Source organism: Coregonus clupeaformis, chromosome 3, assembly GCF_020615455.1.
Source record: "Coregonus clupeaformis isolate EN_2021a chromosome 3, ASM2061545v1, whole genome shotgun sequence".
NCBI classification, from domain to species: Eukaryota; Metazoa; Chordata; class Actinopteri; order Salmoniformes; family Salmonidae; genus Coregonus; species Coregonus clupeaformis.
This window is the reverse complement of record NC_059194.1, coordinates 16,221,880-16,238,340: the sequence shown is the minus strand read 5'-3', so window position 1 is coordinate 16,238,340 and position 16,461 is coordinate 16,221,880. Positions and strand designations below refer to the sequence as shown.

The following is a 16,461-nucleotide window of genomic DNA, read 5'->3' as shown; positions in this document are numbered from 1 at the left end:
CCCGATCCTGCAGGTTCATGCTCTACAACATTCGGAGAGTACGACCCTGCCTTACACAGGAAGCGGCACAGGTCCTAATCCAGGCACTTGTCATCTCCCGTCTGGATTACTGCAACTCGCTGTTGGCTGGGCTCCCTGCCTGTGCCATTAAACCCCTACAACTCATCCAGAATGCCGCAGCCCGTCTGGTGTTCAACCTTCCCAAGTTCTCTCACGTCACCCCTCCTCCGCACACTCCACTGGCTTCCAGTTGAAGCTCGCATCCGTTACTAAGACCATGGTGCTTGCCTATGGAGCAGTGAGGGGAACGGCACCTCCGTACCTTCAGGCTCTGATCAGTCCCTACACCCAAACGAGGGCATTGCGTTCATCCACCTCTGGCCTGCTGGCTCCCTTCCTCTCGCGGAAGCATAGTTCCCGCTCAGCCCAGTCAAAACTGTTCGCTGCTCTGGCACCCCAATGGTGGAACAAGCTCCCTCACGACGCCAGGACAGCGGAGTCACTCACCACCTTCCGGAGACATTTGAAACCCCACCTCTTTAAGGGAATACCTGGGATAGGATAAAGTAATCCTTCTACCCCCCCAAAAAAAAAAAAAAGTGGTTATCCCACTGGCTATAGGGTGAATGCACCAATTTGTAAGTCGCTCTGGATAAGAGCGTCTGCTAAATGACGTAAATGTAAATGATGGTACAGCTATGTAGATAACAGACAGGCTTCTATCATGGTACAGCTACGTAGATAACAGTCAGGCTTCTATCATGGTACAGCTACATAGATAACAGATAGGCTTCTATCATGGTAGAGCTACATAGATAACAGACAGGCTTCTATCATGGTACAGCTACATAGGTAACAGACAGGCGTCTATCATGGTACAGCTACGTAGATAACAGACAGGCTTCTATCATGGTACAGCTACGTTGATAACAGAAAGGCGTCTATCATGGTACAGCTACGTTGATAACAGACAGGCTTCTATCATGGTACAGCTACATAGATAACAGACAGGCGTCTATCATGGTACAGCTACGTAGATAATAGACAGGCTTCTATCATGGTACAGCTATGTAGATAACAGACAGGCGTCTATCATGGTACAGCTACGTAGATAACAGACAGGCTTCTATCATGGTACAGCTACATAGATAACAGACAGGCGTCTATCATGGTACAGCTACGTAGATAACAGACAAGCTTCTATCATGGTACAGCTACGTAGATAACAGACAGGCATTGATTCTGGTGGTACTGATAGGTATGGATAAGTATTTCAAAATAATAAGGATAGTGGTAAGTATCTCAAAATATAACCCATCATGGTAATTGGTGACTTGAATATAGCTAGCTATAATTCCAATGGTTTGGCTGATAATAGGAAAATAATAGCAGTTTTTACATGGCTAAAGGAGAAGGATTACCATATTTATTCTTTACAGGAAACTCATTCGATATCTTCTGACAAAGTGGCCTGGGAAAAAGAGTGGGATGGTTAAATATATTTCTGTCATGGGCTAAGGAATTCAAAAGGTGTTATGATCCTACTGAAAAACTGTCTAGATCTTGAGGTGCAATCAGTTAAAATAGATCATCAAGGAAGATGGATTGCCCTAAATATACTACTTGACAATAAGCCGATGTGGCTCATAAATCTATATGGACCGAATAATGATGATCCAAACTCCTTTCTACAGACTATCAGTAACATTTCAACTATCTACTCACCCTTACCCTAACCCTACCTGTAACCTTAGCAAGCAGTTGCTTATCAACAGATAGTTTGTTGATAATATGACAGATGCGTCTAAAGGTGAACTATCTGGACTATACAAATAAAGTGTGACCAAATACTTATAATAATGTTAGTCTCCAAGATACAAATAATTATATTATAATGGTAGTTTTGTGCACAACAATAGACCGTAAAGGCAATCATACTACCAACTATCAGCCCTGGCACTCAAAGAGATAACGAATATTATGGACACCTTGGAATTGACTGATATTTGGAGGCTTAAATACCCGGATCTTGTAAGATATACTTGGAGGAGGCATAATCAAGCTAGCCGGATTGATTATTTTGTGGTATCATTTACTATGGTGCCAAAAGTGAAAAAAGTATTGATTTGAGCATCGAATGTGATCAGACCATGAACTTATATCCCTCCAGATAACTATGTCAGACTTTCCACAAGGAAGGGGATATTGGAAATTTTATCAGGATTTATTGACTGACAGTACTTTCTTAACAAAAACTAAGAAATTCATAACAGATTTTTCATGCACAATACAGGTTCAGTATGGGATGCCTTTCAACGTGCCTTTAGAGGCCACTTAATTCAGTTTTCATCCCAAAAACAAAAATGGTTTCGATCAGCAGAGAAACGACTTACAACAGAAATAGAAAAACTAACATTACACATCAGTGATGTTGATGAATGTACTACTGAAACACTGAATAATCTAGACGCGAAAAGATCGGGTTTCATTTATCTAAAAAAAGGTTGGAGAATGGCCAAAAAATTCACCATGTTTTCGTAAACATTTCAACATAGAAATGCAACCAAAAAGAACCACAAAACATATTTGTAAAGATAGAGAAATCCTTATCTCGCTAAAATCGTTTTTATTTTTATTTTTTGTTGTTGTATTTTACCCCCTTTTTCTCTGCAATTTCGATCTTGTCTCTTCGCTGCAACTCCCCAACGGACTCGGGAGGTGACGGTCGAGTCATGCATCCTCCGAAACATTACACACCAAACCACGCTTCTTAACACCCGCCTGCTTAACCCGGAAGCCAGCCGCACCAATGTGTCAGAGGAAACACTGTTCACCTGACGACCGAGTTCAGCATACAGGCGCCTGGTCCGCCACAAGGAGCCACTAGAGCGCGACGAGCCAAGTAAAGCCCCCCCCGGCCAAACCCTCCCCTAACTCAGACGACGCTGGACCAATTGTGCGACACCCTATGGGACTCCTGATCACGGCCGGTTGTGATACAGCCCGGGATCGAACCCGGGTCTGTAGTGAAGCCTCTAGCACTGCAATGTAGACCACTGTGCCACTTGGGAGGCCCACGAAAAGAGATTTAGAATAAAGAAGTAAAATATTTTGGGTTTTGACGATGGGTTTTGTGATTTCCTTTTCCTAAAAAATTATCTATCTGCGAAACCAAAAATCTTGTGATGGCCTAATTCCACTGGACGAACTACGGTTGGAAATTGATTCCTTTCAGATGGGGAAAACCCCTGGCCTCGATGGCATTCCAATAGAGATACTGTATATCAAACTTTTTATGAACTACTTAAAGATCCACTACTATCATGTTTTAATTACTTGTGTGTATATATACTTAACAAAAATATAAACGCAACATGTAACGTGTTGGTCCCATGTTTCATGAGCTGAAATAGAAAATCCCAGACATTTTCCATACGCACAGAAAGCTTATTTCTCTCAAATTTTGTGCACAAATTTGTTTGCATCCCTGTTTGTGAGCATTTTTCCTTTGCCAAGATAATCCATCCACCTGACAGGTGTGGCATATCAAGAAGCTGATTAAATGGCATGATCATTGTACAGGTGCACCTTGTGCTGGGGACAATAAAAGGCCACTCTAAAATGTGCAGTGTTGTCACACAACACAATGCCACAGATGTAAAGTTTTGAGGGAGCGTGCAATTGGCATGCTGACTGCAGGAATGTCCAGCTGAATTTAATGTTAATTTCTCTACCATAAGGCGCTTCCAATGTTGTTTTAGAAGCCTGCATACTCACCAGACATGTCACCCATTGAGCATGTTTGGGATGCTCTGGATCATTGTGTACGACAGCGTGTTCCAGTTCCCATCAATATCCATAAACCTCGCACAGCCATTGAATAGGAGTGGGACAACATTCCACAGGACACAATCAACAGCCTGATCAACTCTATGTAAAGGAGATGTGTTGCGCTGCATGAGGCAAATGGTGGTCACACCAGATACTGACTGGTTTTCTGATCCACGCCCCTACCTTTTAAAAAAGTTATCTCTGACTAACGGATGCATATCTGTATTCCCAGTCATTTGAAATCCATAGATTAGGGCCTAATGAATTTATTTCAATTGACTGATTTCCTTATATGAACTGTAACTCAGTAAAATCTTTGAAATTGTTGCATGTTGCATTTATATTTTTGTTCAGTGTAAATGGTGCCAACTATCGGACACACAAAGGGAGGGACTGATCTCTCTCCTACTGAAGCAGGAGCCACGGGGACAGTACAAAAACTAAGTATCTCCAAGAAATTGGAGGCCTCTCAATGTTCCAATGCAAAAATATCGGCAACATTTATTGCTCATAGAACTAAAAAGGTCCTATCGGACATTATTCATCACGATCCGACGGGATTCTTAAAAATAAAATATATATTGGAGACAACATTAGACAACTACTAGAAATCTATGAAAACTATGAGAATATGAGAATACCTATTTATTGTGGCCGTTGAAGTGTTAGCGTAAAAAATCTGATCCAATGATAACATTAAGGGGCAAAAAATGTATGTGTTAGAGACAAAAAAATTCATGTATGCCGATGATTCAAGTTCTCTCTTGAGTCCTCAATCTTCAACCTTGAAGGGCCTGATTGAGGACCTGGATATTTTCTCCAGTTTCTCTTGACTAAAACTCAACTGTAATAAGTGTACTATTTTACGGATTGGGTAGCTAGAAGATACAAACTTTAAATTGCCATGTGGTCTCCTAGTTAAATAGGCGGATGGTGAAGTTGTTGTGCTTGGTGTACATCCCGGAAAGGTCTAACGATCTTGCAACTATTAACTTTGATAGGAACTTAGTCAAATAGATACGGTAGGCTCTTGAAACCTTGGAGAGGGAAACACCTGTCCATCTATGGGAAAATTACCCTGATTAATTCCCTAGTATATCTATTCATGGCTGTACCGACTCCAGGATCATATTTTTTCCAAGTCATGTGAGAATTTGTTTTTTACATTTAATCTGGATTGGCAAACCAGACAAAGTTAAATGGGCATATTTATATAACAATGCGTATGGAGGGTTAAAACTATCAAACATTAAGGCATTAACCTCTCACTTAAAGCCTCCATTGTAACAAAATTGTTTATACAGTTGAAGTTGGAAGTTTACATACACCTTAGCCAAATACATTTAAACTCAGTTTTTCACAATTCCTGACATTTAATCCTGGTACAAATTCCCTGTCTTAGGTCAGTTAGGATCACCACTTTATTTTAAGAATGTGAAATGTCAGAATAATAGTAGAGAGAATTATTTATTTTAGCTTTTATTTCTTTCATCACATTCCCAGTGGGTCAGAAGTTTACATACACTCAATTAGTATTTGGTAGCATTGCCTTTAAATTGTTTAACTTGGGTCAAACGTTTCAGGTAGCCTTCCACAAGCTTCCCACAATAAGTTGGGTGAATTTTGGCCCATTCCTCCTGACAGAGCTGGTGTAACTGAGTCAGGTTTGTATGCCTCCTTGCTCGCACACGCCTTTTCAATTCTGCACACAAATTTTCTATAGGATTGAGGTCAGGGCTTTGTGATGGCAACTCCAATACCTTGACTTTGTTGTCCTTAAGCCATTTTGCTACAACTTTGGAAGTATGCTTGGGGTCATTGTCCATTTGGAAGACCCATTTGCGACCAAGCTTTAACATCCTGACTGATGTCTTTAGATGTTGCTTCAATATATCCACATAATTTTCCTTCCTCATGATGCCATCTATTTTGTGAATTGCACCAGTCCCTCCTGCGGCAAAGCACCCCCACAGCATGATGCTGCCACCCCTGTTCTTCACGGTTGGGATGGTGTTCTTCGGCTTGCTAGCCAACCCCTTTCTCCTCCAAACATAACGATGGTCATTATGGCCAAACAGTTCTATTTTTGTTTCATCACACCAGAGGACATTTATCCAAAAAGTACGATCTTTGTCCCCATGTGCAGTTGCAAACCGTAGTCTGGCTTTTTTATGGCGGTTTTGGAGCAGTGGCTTCTTCCTTGCTGAGCGGCCTTTCAGGTTATGTCGATATAGGACTCGTTTTACTGTGGATATTGTCACGGAATCAGCCGAAGCTGCTCCTCCTCCTTGCTCGGGCAGGCTTCGGCGTTCGTAGTCCCCGGAGTACTAGCTGCCACCGATCTATGTTTCGGTGTTTGACTTGTTTTGTCCTGATTGTGTACACCTGTTCCCCATTATGTTGTATTGTATTCCCTATTTAACCCTCTGTCGTTCATTGTGTGTTGTGTGTTATTGTATTCGTCATCGGCAGTGTTTTGTGTGCGGGTTGTTTATTCCTCCTTATGTGGAGATTGTTTTTTTCTACTCTGGTTACTTTCGAGTAAAGTACGTTTCCAGTAAGCTCTGTGTCCTGCGTTTGACTTCGCATACCGCATTTCACCGTCGCACTCTGACAGAATAACACACCACCATGGAGTCAGCAGGATCGGCGGTGCCAAGGGGATCACTGGAGGAGCGTGTAATCCACCAAGAGGCCATGATCCAGAACCTGGGCACCACCATGCAAGGGGTGATGGACACCTTGAGGCGATGGGAGAGTGGAGGTTTGCCCACACCTCCTCCTACGATACCACCACCATCAGCCATCGTTCCATCTCCGGAGTCCAGTGGGATTCGGCTCTCGCTCCCGAGGGCTTATGATGGCACCGCGGCCGGGTGTCAGGGTTTCCTACTCCAGGTTGAACTCTACCTAGCAACCATTCACCCGGCGCCCTCGGGATACGAGAGCGTGTCCGCCCTCATCTCCTGTCTGTCCGGCAAGGCGCTTAGTGGGCCAACGCCGAATGGGGTGGGATAGACGCCGCTACAGTCAGCTATGCGGAGTTCACCCGCCGCTTCCAGGCAGTATTCGATCATCCCCCAGAGAGTAAAGCGGCGGGTGAGCGTCTATTCCACCTTAGACAGGGGAGGAGGAGCGCCAGGAGTTCGCGCTGGACTTCCGGACGCTAGCTGCCAACACGGGATGGAATGAGAGGGCCCTCATCGACCACTACAGATGCAGCCTGAGGGAGGACGTGCGTCGGGAATTGGCCTGCAGGGACACCAACCTCAGCTTTGTTCAACTGGTGGACATGTCGATTCGCCTGGATACCCTGTTGGCTACCCGCGGACGTCCGGATTCGGGGCCGTCCATTCCGTCCCCCAGCACTTCCGAGCCGACCCCTATGGAGCTTGGGGGTGCTGGTGCTAGGGAGACCAGGAGGGAGACCAGGAGGGAGGCCGTCCCCTGCACCAACTGTGGCCGCAGAGGACACACTGCTGGTCGGTGCTGGGGAGGGTCTCCTAGGAATCGAGGCAGTGGGCGACGCACTGATGAGTCATTCCAGGTGAGTAGGCACCCAACTCACCCAGAGCTCTCTGCTGATCATATGTGTATTAAAGTGGTGTTTCCCGAGGTTTCTCCTCACTCCCAGCATAAGGCGCTAGTAGATTCAGGCGCAGCTGGGAATTTTATCGATCGCCAGTTCACCTATAAGTTAGGGATTCCTATCGTACCTGTTGATGTGCCCTTCCCCATTCATGCCCTAGATAGCCGCCCGTTGGGGTCAGGATTGTTTAGGGAGGTCACGGCGCCTCTCCGGATGAAAACGCAGGAGGGTCATGAGGAGATAGTACGTTTGTATTTGATTGATTCTCCTGCGTTTCCTGTGGTGTTGGGGCTTCACTGGTTAACATCTAATGACCCCAACATTTCATGGCAGCAGAGAGCTCTCCAGGGATGGTCTGATCAGTGTACTGGGGGGTGTGTAGGCGTTTCCGTAGGGGCATCGACGGTGGAGAGCCCGAACCAAGTTCCCACCTTGCACATTCCATCTGAGTATGCCGATTTGGCTCTCGCCTTCAGAAAGAAGAAGGCGACTCAATTACCACCTCATCGACAGGGGGATTGTGCGATAGACCTCCAGGTAGGCGCTGCGCTTCCACGTAGTCACGTGTATCCTCTGTCTCAGGAGGAGACGGCCGCTATGGAGACCTACGTCACCGAATCTTTGAGACAGGGTTACATACGGCCGTCTACTTCCCCTGCGTCCTCGAGTTTCTTTTTTGTGAAGAAGAAGGATGGGGGTTTACGCCCGTGTATTGATTACCGTGGTCTAAATCAGATCACCATCAAATACAGCTATCCTCTCCCTCTGATTGCTAGTATGACGGAGTCATTACACGGGGAGCGATTCTTCACAAAATTGGATCTCAGGAGCGCGTACAACCTGGTGCGCATTAGGGAGGGAGATGAGTGGAAGACAGCATTCAGTACCACCTCAGGTCACTATGAGTACCTCGTCATGCCATACGGGTTAATGAATGCTCCTTCAGTCTTCCAATCATTTGTGGACGAGATTTTCCGGGACTTGCATGGACAGGGTGTTGTGGTATATATTGATGACATTCTAATATACTCCGCTACACGAGCCGAGCATGTGTCCCTGGTGCGTCGAGTGCTTGGTAGACTGTTGGAGCATGACCTGTATGCGAAGGCGGAGAAATGTCTGTTCTTCCAGGAGTCCATCTCCTTCCTGGGACATCGGTTGTCCGCGTCAGGGGTAGAGATGGAGATTGACCGCGTTTCTGCCGTGCGTAATTGGCAGACTCCCACCACGGTAAAGGAGGTGCAGCGCTTCTTGGGTTTTGCCAATTACTACCGGAGGTTTATCCGGGGCTTTGGACAGGTAGCGGCTCCCATTGCCTCTCTGCTAAAGGGGGGTCCGGTGCGCCTGCAGTGGTCAGCTGAGGCGGACAGGGCGTTTAAACGTCTGAAGGACCTGTTTACCTCGGCTCCGGTGCTGGCGTATCCGGATCCCTCTTTGGCATTCCAGGTGGAGGTGGACGCTTCCGAGGCTGGGATCGGCGCTGTGCTGTCTCAGCGCTCGGGTACGCCACCTAAACTCCGCCCCTGTGCTTTCTATTCTAAGAAGCTCAGTCCGGCGGAGCGCAATTATGACGTGGGGGATAGGGAGCTGCTGGCTGTGGTTCAAGCCCTGAAGGTGTGGAGACATTGGCTTGAGGGGGTTAAACACCCTTTTCTCATTCTGACTGACCATCGTAACCTGGAGTACATCAAGGCAGCGAGGAGGCTGAATCCTCGCCAGGCAAGGTGGTCAATGTTTCTTTCCCGCTTTGTATTTAAGCTCACCTATAGACCAGGGTCCTAGAACGCTAAGGCAGACGCCCTGTCCCGACTATATGACACAGAGGAGAGGTCCATTGAGCCCACTCCCATACTCCCGGAGTCTTGTTTAGTGGCACCGGTGGTGTGGGAGGTGGATGCGGAAATCGAGCGGGTGTTACGTTCCGACCCTACTCCTCCACAGTGTCCAGAGGGTCGGAGGTACGTGCCGCTCGAGGTTCGCGATCATTTGATATACTGGGCTCACACGTCACCCTCCTCTGGTCATCCGGGTATTGGTCGGACAGTGCACTGCCTTAGTGAGAAGTACTGGTGGCCAACCTTAGCTAAGGACGTGAGGGTTTATGTTTCCTCCTGCTCGGTGTGCGCCCAGTGTAAGGCACCTAGACACCTGCCCAGGGGGAAGTTACAACCCCTACCCGTTCCACAACGGCCGTGGTCTCACCTATCGGTGGATTTTGTCACGGACCTTCCCCCCTCCCAGGGGAATACCACGATTTTGGTCGTTGTGGATCGGTTTTCTAAAGCCAGCCGTCTCATTCCCCTGCCAGGTCTCCCTACTGCCCTACAAACTGCTGAGGCCCTGTTTACACACGTCTTCCGGCACTATGGGGTGCCTGAGGATATAGTGTCTGATCGGGGTCCCCAGTTCACCTCTAGAGTCTGGAGGGCATTTATGGAACGTCTGGGGGTCTCGATTAGCCTCACCTCAGGTTTTCACCCCGAGAGTAATGGGCAGGTGGAGAGAGTTAACCAGGATGTGGGTAGGTTTCTGAGGTCATATTGCCAGGACCGGCAAGAGGAGTGGTCGGGATATATTCCCTGGGCAGAGATAGCCCAAAACTCCCTCCGCCATTCGTCCACTAACCTTACGCCTTTTCTTGTGTGTTTTAGGTTATCAGCCGGTTCTGGCACCTTGGCATCAGAGCCAGACCGAAGCCCCTGCGGTGGACGAGTGGTTTCGGCGCTCGGAAGAAACTTGGAACGCTGCGCATGTCCATCTGCAGCGGGCCATCAGGCGGCAAAAGGCGAGCACCGATCGCCACCGCAGTGAGGCTCCGGTGTATGCACCGGGAGACCGGGTCTGGCTCTCGACCCGAAACCTGCCCCTTCGCCTGCCCTTCCGGAAGCTGGGTCGGCGGTTTGTGGGGCCCTTTAAAGTCCTGAGGAGATTGAACGAGGTATGTTATAGGTTACAACTGCCCGTTAATTACCCCATTAACCCCTCATTCCATGTGTCTCTCCTCAGGCCGGTGGTGGCTGGTCCACTCCAGGAGAGTGAGGTACGAGAGGCTCCTCCGCCCCCGTTGGACATCGCGGGGGCTCCGGCGTACTCAGTCCGTTCCATCTTGGATTCGAGGCGTCGGACGGGGGGCCTGCAGTATCTCATGGAGTGGGAGGGGTACGGTCAGGAGGAACGGTGCTGGGTCCCCAGGAGGGACATTCTAGATCCCTCCATGTTGAGGGACTTCCACCGGAGTCATCCGACTCGCCCTGCTCCGCGTCCTCCTGGCCGTCCCCGAGGCCGGGGTCGGCGCACGGCTAGAGCCGCGCGTCAAGGGGGGGTACTGTCACAGAATCAGCCGAGGCTGCTCCTCCTCCTTGCTCGGGCAGGCTTCGTCGTTTGTCGTCCCCGGAGTACTAGCTGCCACCGATCTATGTTTCGGTGTTTGACTTGTTTTGTCCTGATTGTGTACACCTGTTCCCCATTATGTTGTATTTTATTCCCTATTTAACCCTCTGTCGTTCATTGTGTGTTGTGTGTTATTGTATTCGTCATCGGCAGTGTTTCGTGTGCGGGTTGTTTATTCCTCCTTATGTGGAGATTGTTTTTCTACTCTGGTTACTTTCGAGTAAAGTACGTTTCCAGTAAGCTCTGTGTCCTGCGTTTGACTTCGCCTTCTGCATTTCACCGTCGCACTCTGACAGATATAGATAATTTTGTACCTGTTTCCTCCAGCATCTTCACAAGGTCCTTTGCTGTTGTTCTGGGATTGATTTGCACTTTCCGCACCAAAGTATGTTCATCTCTAGGAGACAGAACGTATCTCCTTCCTGAGCGGTATGACGGCTGCGTGGTCCCATGGTGTTTATACTTGCGTACTATTGTTTGTACAGATGAACGTGGTACCTTCAGGCGTTCTCCCAAGGATGAACCAGACTTGTGGAGGTCTACAATTTTTTGGCTGATTTCTTTTGATTTTCCAATGATGTCAAGCAAAGAGGCACTGAGTTTGAAAGTAGGCCTTGAAATACATCCACAGGTACACCTCCAATTGACTCAAATGATGTCAATTAACCTATCAGAAGATTCTAAAGCCATGACATCATTTTCTGGAATTTTCCAAGTTGTTTAAAGGCACAATGAACTTAGTGTATGTAAACTTCTGACCCACTGGAATTGTGATACAGTGAATCATAAGTGAAATAATCTGTCTGTAAACAATTGTTGGAAAAATTACTCGTGTCATGCACAAAGTAGATGTCCTAACCGACTTGCCAAAACTATAGTTTGTTAACAAGAAATTTGTGGAGTTGTTGAAAAACGAGTTTTAATGACTCCAACCTAAGTGTATGTAAACTTCCGACTTCAACTGTACAGTAAATCCAAGCTGGCTTTCCATTAGCTTACTAAAAGAGGCACATCCAATGTTCAAAAGGGTGCTTTTTGCCGTTATGCAGATTAAAACTAACAATTTCTGGTGGATTGACAATGGAACAATGTTTAAAGTATCCTCCTTTCTAAATGAAGCCATACAGAGTTGGTTACAATTCCAATTTCATCCTCCAGAAGAGGCTGAACAAATATTACAGAAACTAATATGGCTAAACTCCAGTGTACTCATAGAGGAAAGACCAATTTTCTTGGAAAGATGTATAAGGAAGGTATCATGTTTATGAATGACATTGTAAATAAGGCCAGTAAAATGTTGTCACACATGCAATTAACAAAGGTGTATGGAGATGTATGCTCAATACAAAAGTATAACAAACTCATCGCAGCGCTGCCACAAAAATGGAAGAGGCATTTACTAAAAAGAGAAAGGAATTCATTAGTTTGTCTGCTGCCAATCAAAAACTATGCATTGCGTAGCCCTTTACACTCGTACCCTTCTATGGGTGTAAAATGGTAGATTTGGGCATTGATTATGCCTAAATTGGAATGCAGTGGCTGTACAGTAACATTCAGCTTCACAGCGCTGTATGGGTTTTGACAGACAACCGTTCTGAACTTGAGCACCTTGCGCAACGAGAAGTTGCCCCCATCCCTCATGCTAATTGGGCAACTTTTGCAAATGTTGCTTGTCTGAAGGAGGGAAATGCTGTAAATTAAGAGGACTATGTATTTTGAAAGATGAGATGTTGAGGATTATAATAAATACTGCTTTGATATCATACAAGCAAGCCAAACACCTGTGAGTCCTGGAGACCTCTCACTCAAACCCTTGAAACTTTATTGTCTTATGTTGCACTAAATATTTTGAGTACATAAATCAACCTATTTGTCAAAATTGTTACTTTTATCAAAAAGTGAATGATTTAATCACCACACTAATACTTGTGATTGATTTGCTGCCAAATTTGGTGCTTTTATGACAAACTGAACAATCCATTTGCTTAGCCACCCCACTAATAGGAAATATTATTTTCACAAACAAAACAAAGCTGCAAGAACCCTTAAGAGAATGAAAACATATTTCCAGTAGTATTGTTAGTTAGTCATTACTGGGGCCCTGCACAAAAAATGTCACAGGAACTCATAAAAAGTAAAACTGTCCAAAAGTAAGTAATGTATATGGCTCTAATTTTGACATTTTCCTGTGTCCATCATAGTCAAGATTTGGAGAGCTGCCTTTCCTGTCTGTTCGAACATAGATATTATTTTACCTTCTGATTTACCAACAGATTGAGAATGGGAAGACTGCGGCTACAGATATTGGTTATGGTGGTAACGATCACCATTTTGTTTTTATCAGTAAGTTCTAAAGCGCTTTTTATATTCTTGATCTTATAAAAGATTATAAGACATATAAATACAAGTACTGTAAGATGCTTGAAATCATTAAAAAGCTTAGGCTCCATTAAGGTCTAATCTAATTTAAAAAGCCATTTTAATTTGCCTTTGTTCAGTCAGATTACTTTTTATTGCTCAGGTTTTGGTCAAAATAATGATTCATTAGTTACTTGTTAACTTGACAGCCTGGTCCCCAGCTTTACACTGCTACATTCAATGTTTCTCCAAGATGAAATTATACACCAGGAGGCAATTTAGCAGTGGCGGTATTTCGTCCACAAGAGGACCGTTGACCATGTGATATATACGTGATCCTCTGTAGCTCAGCTGGTAGAGCACGGCGCTTGTAACGCCAGGGTAGTGGGTTTGATCCCCGGGACCACCCATACACAAAAATGTATGCACACATGACTGTAAGTCGCTTTGGATAAAAGCGTCTGCTAAATGGCATATTATTATTATTATTATATACAGTGGGGAAAAAAGTATTTAGTCAGCCACCAATTGTGCAAGTTCTCCCACTTAAAAAGATGAGAGAGGCCTGTAATTTTCATCATAGGTACACGTCAACTATGACAGACAAAATGATAAAATGTTTTCCAGAAAATCACATTGTAGGATTTTTTATGAATTTATTTGCAAATTATGGTGGAAAATAAGTATTTGGTCAATAACAAAAGTTTCTCAATACTTTGTTATATACCCTTTGTTGGCAATGACACAGGTCAAACGTTTTCTGTAAGTCTTCACAAGGTTTTCACACACTGTTGCTGGTATTTTGGCCCATTCCTCCATGCAGATCTCCTCTAGAGCAGTGATGTTTTGGGGCTGCCGCTGGGCAACACGGACTTTCAACTCCCTCCAAAGATTTTCTATGGGGTTGAGATCTGGAGACTGGCTAGTCCACTCCAGGACCTTGAAATGCTTCTTACGAAGCCACTCCTTTGATGTGTTTGGGATCATTGTCATGCTGAAAGACCCAGCCACGTTTCATCTTCAATGTCCTTGCTGATGGAAGGAGGTTTTCACTCAAAATCTTACGATACATGGCCCCATTCATTCTTTCCTTTACACAGATCAGTCGTCCTGGTCCCTTTGCAGAAAAACAGCCCCAAAGCATGATGTTTCCACCCCCATGCTTCACAGTAGGTATGGTGTTCTTTGGATGCAACTCAGCATTCTTTGTCCTCCAAACACGACGAGTTGAGTTTTTAACAAAAAGTTATATTTTGGTTTCATCTGACCATATGACATTATCCCAATCCTCTTCTGGATCATCCAAATGCACTCTAGCAAACTTCAGACGGGCCTGGACATGTACTGGCTTAAGCAGGGGGACAAGTCTGGCACTGCAGGATTTGAGTCCCTGGCGGCATGGTGTGTTACTGATGGTAGGCTTTGTTACTTTGGTCCGAGCTCTCTGCAGGTCATTCACTAGGTCCCCCCGTGTGGTTCTGGGATTTTTGCTCACCGTTCTTGTAATCATTTTGACCCCACAGGGTGAGATCTTGCGTGGAGCCCCAGATCGAGGGAGATTATCAGTGGTCTTGTATGTCTTCCATTTCCTAATAATTGCTCCCACAGTTGATTTCTTCAAACCAAGCTGCTTACCTATTGCAGATTCAGTCTTCCCAGCCTGGTGCAGGTCTACAATTTTGTTTTTGGTGTCCTTTGACAGCTCTTTGGTGTTGGCCATAGTGGAGTTTGGAGTGTGACTGTTTGAGGTTGTGGACAGGTGTCTTTTATACTGATAACAAGTTCAAACAGGTGCCATTAATACAGGTAACGAGTGGAGGACAGAGGAGCCTCTTAAAGAAGAAGTTACAGGTCTGTGAGAGCCAGAAATGTTGCTTGTTTGTAGGTGACCAAATACTTATTTTCCACCATAATTTGCAAATAAATTCATAAAAAATCCTACAATGTGATTTTCTGGAGAAAAAAAATCTCAATTTGTCTGTCATAGTTGACGTGTACCTATGATGAAAATTACAGGCCTCTCTCATCTTTTTAAGTGGGAGAACTTGCACAATTGGTGGCTGACTAAATACATTTTTTCAAGTATTTGATACACTGCCGATTTTGCAGGTTTTCCTACTTACAAAGCATGTAGAGGTCTGTAATTTTGATCGTAGGTACACTTCAACTGTCGCTGGGCAATACGGACTTTCAGCTCCCTCCAAAGATGTTCTATTGGGTTCAGGTCTGGAGACTGGCTAGACCACTCCAGGACCTTGAAATGCTTCTTACGGAGCCACTCCTTAGTTGCCCTGGCTGTGTGTTTCGGGTCGTTGTCATGCTGGAAGACCCAGCCACGACCCATCTTCAATGCTCTTACTGAGGTAAGGAGGTTGTTGGCCAAGATCTTGCGATACATGGCCCCATCCATCCTCCCCTCAATACAGTGCAGTCGTCCTGTCCCCTTTGCAGAAAAGCATCCCCAAGAATGATGTTTCCACCTCCATGCTTCACGGTTGGGATGGTGTTCTTGGGGTTGTATCATCCTTCTTCTTCCTCCAAACACGGCGAGTGGAGTTTAGACCAAAAAGCTCTATTTTTGTCTCATCAGACCACATGACCTTCTCCCATTCCTCCTCTGGATCATCCAGATGGTCATTGGCAAACTTCAGACGGGCCTGGACATGCGCTGGCTCGAGCAGGGGGACCTTGCATGCGCTGCAGGATTTTTATCCATGACGGCGTAGTGTGTTACTAATGGTTTTCTTTGAGACTGTGGTCCCAGCTCTCTTCAGGTCATTGACCAGGTCCTGCCTTGTAGTTCTGGGCTGAGCCCTCACCTTCCTCATGATCATTGATGCCCCACGTGGTGAGATCTTGCATGGAGCCCCAGACCGAGGGTGATTGACCGTCATCTTGAACATCTTCCATTTTCTAATAATTGCGCCAACAGTTGTTGCCTTCTCACCAAGCTGCTTGCCTATTGTCCTGTAGCCCAGCCCAGCCTTGTGCAGGTCTACACTTTTATCCCTGATGTCCTTACACTGCTCTCTGGTCTTGGCCATTGTGGAGAGGTTGGAGTCTGTTTGATTGAGTGTGTGGACAGGTGTCTTTTATACAGGTAACGAGTTCAAACAGGTGCAGTTAATACAGGTAATGAGTGGAGAACAGGAGGGCTTCTTAAAGAAAAACTAACAGGTCTGTGAGAGCCGGAATTCTTACTGGTTGGTAGGTGATCAAATACTTATGTCATGCAATAAAATGCATATTAATTACTTAAAAATCATACAATGTGATTTTCTAGATTTTTGTTT

General features: G+C 45.6%; 1 protein-coding gene across 2 annotated transcripts in view; it reads left to right on the top strand.

Annotated features, from left to right (window-relative positions):
• Positions 1–16,461, top strand: part of LOC121541139 (NXPE family member 3-like) — an 89,265-nt gene that overhangs the window by 65,504 nt on the left and 7,300 nt on the right. For both annotated transcript variants that reach the window (XM_045207453.1, XM_045207454.1), the window contains exon 2: positions 13,084–13,153. In XM_045207453.1, coding sequence (XP_045063388.1) covers positions 13,084–13,153 — 70 coding nt within the window. The remainder of the gene's footprint in view (positions 1–13,083; positions 13,154–16,461) is intronic.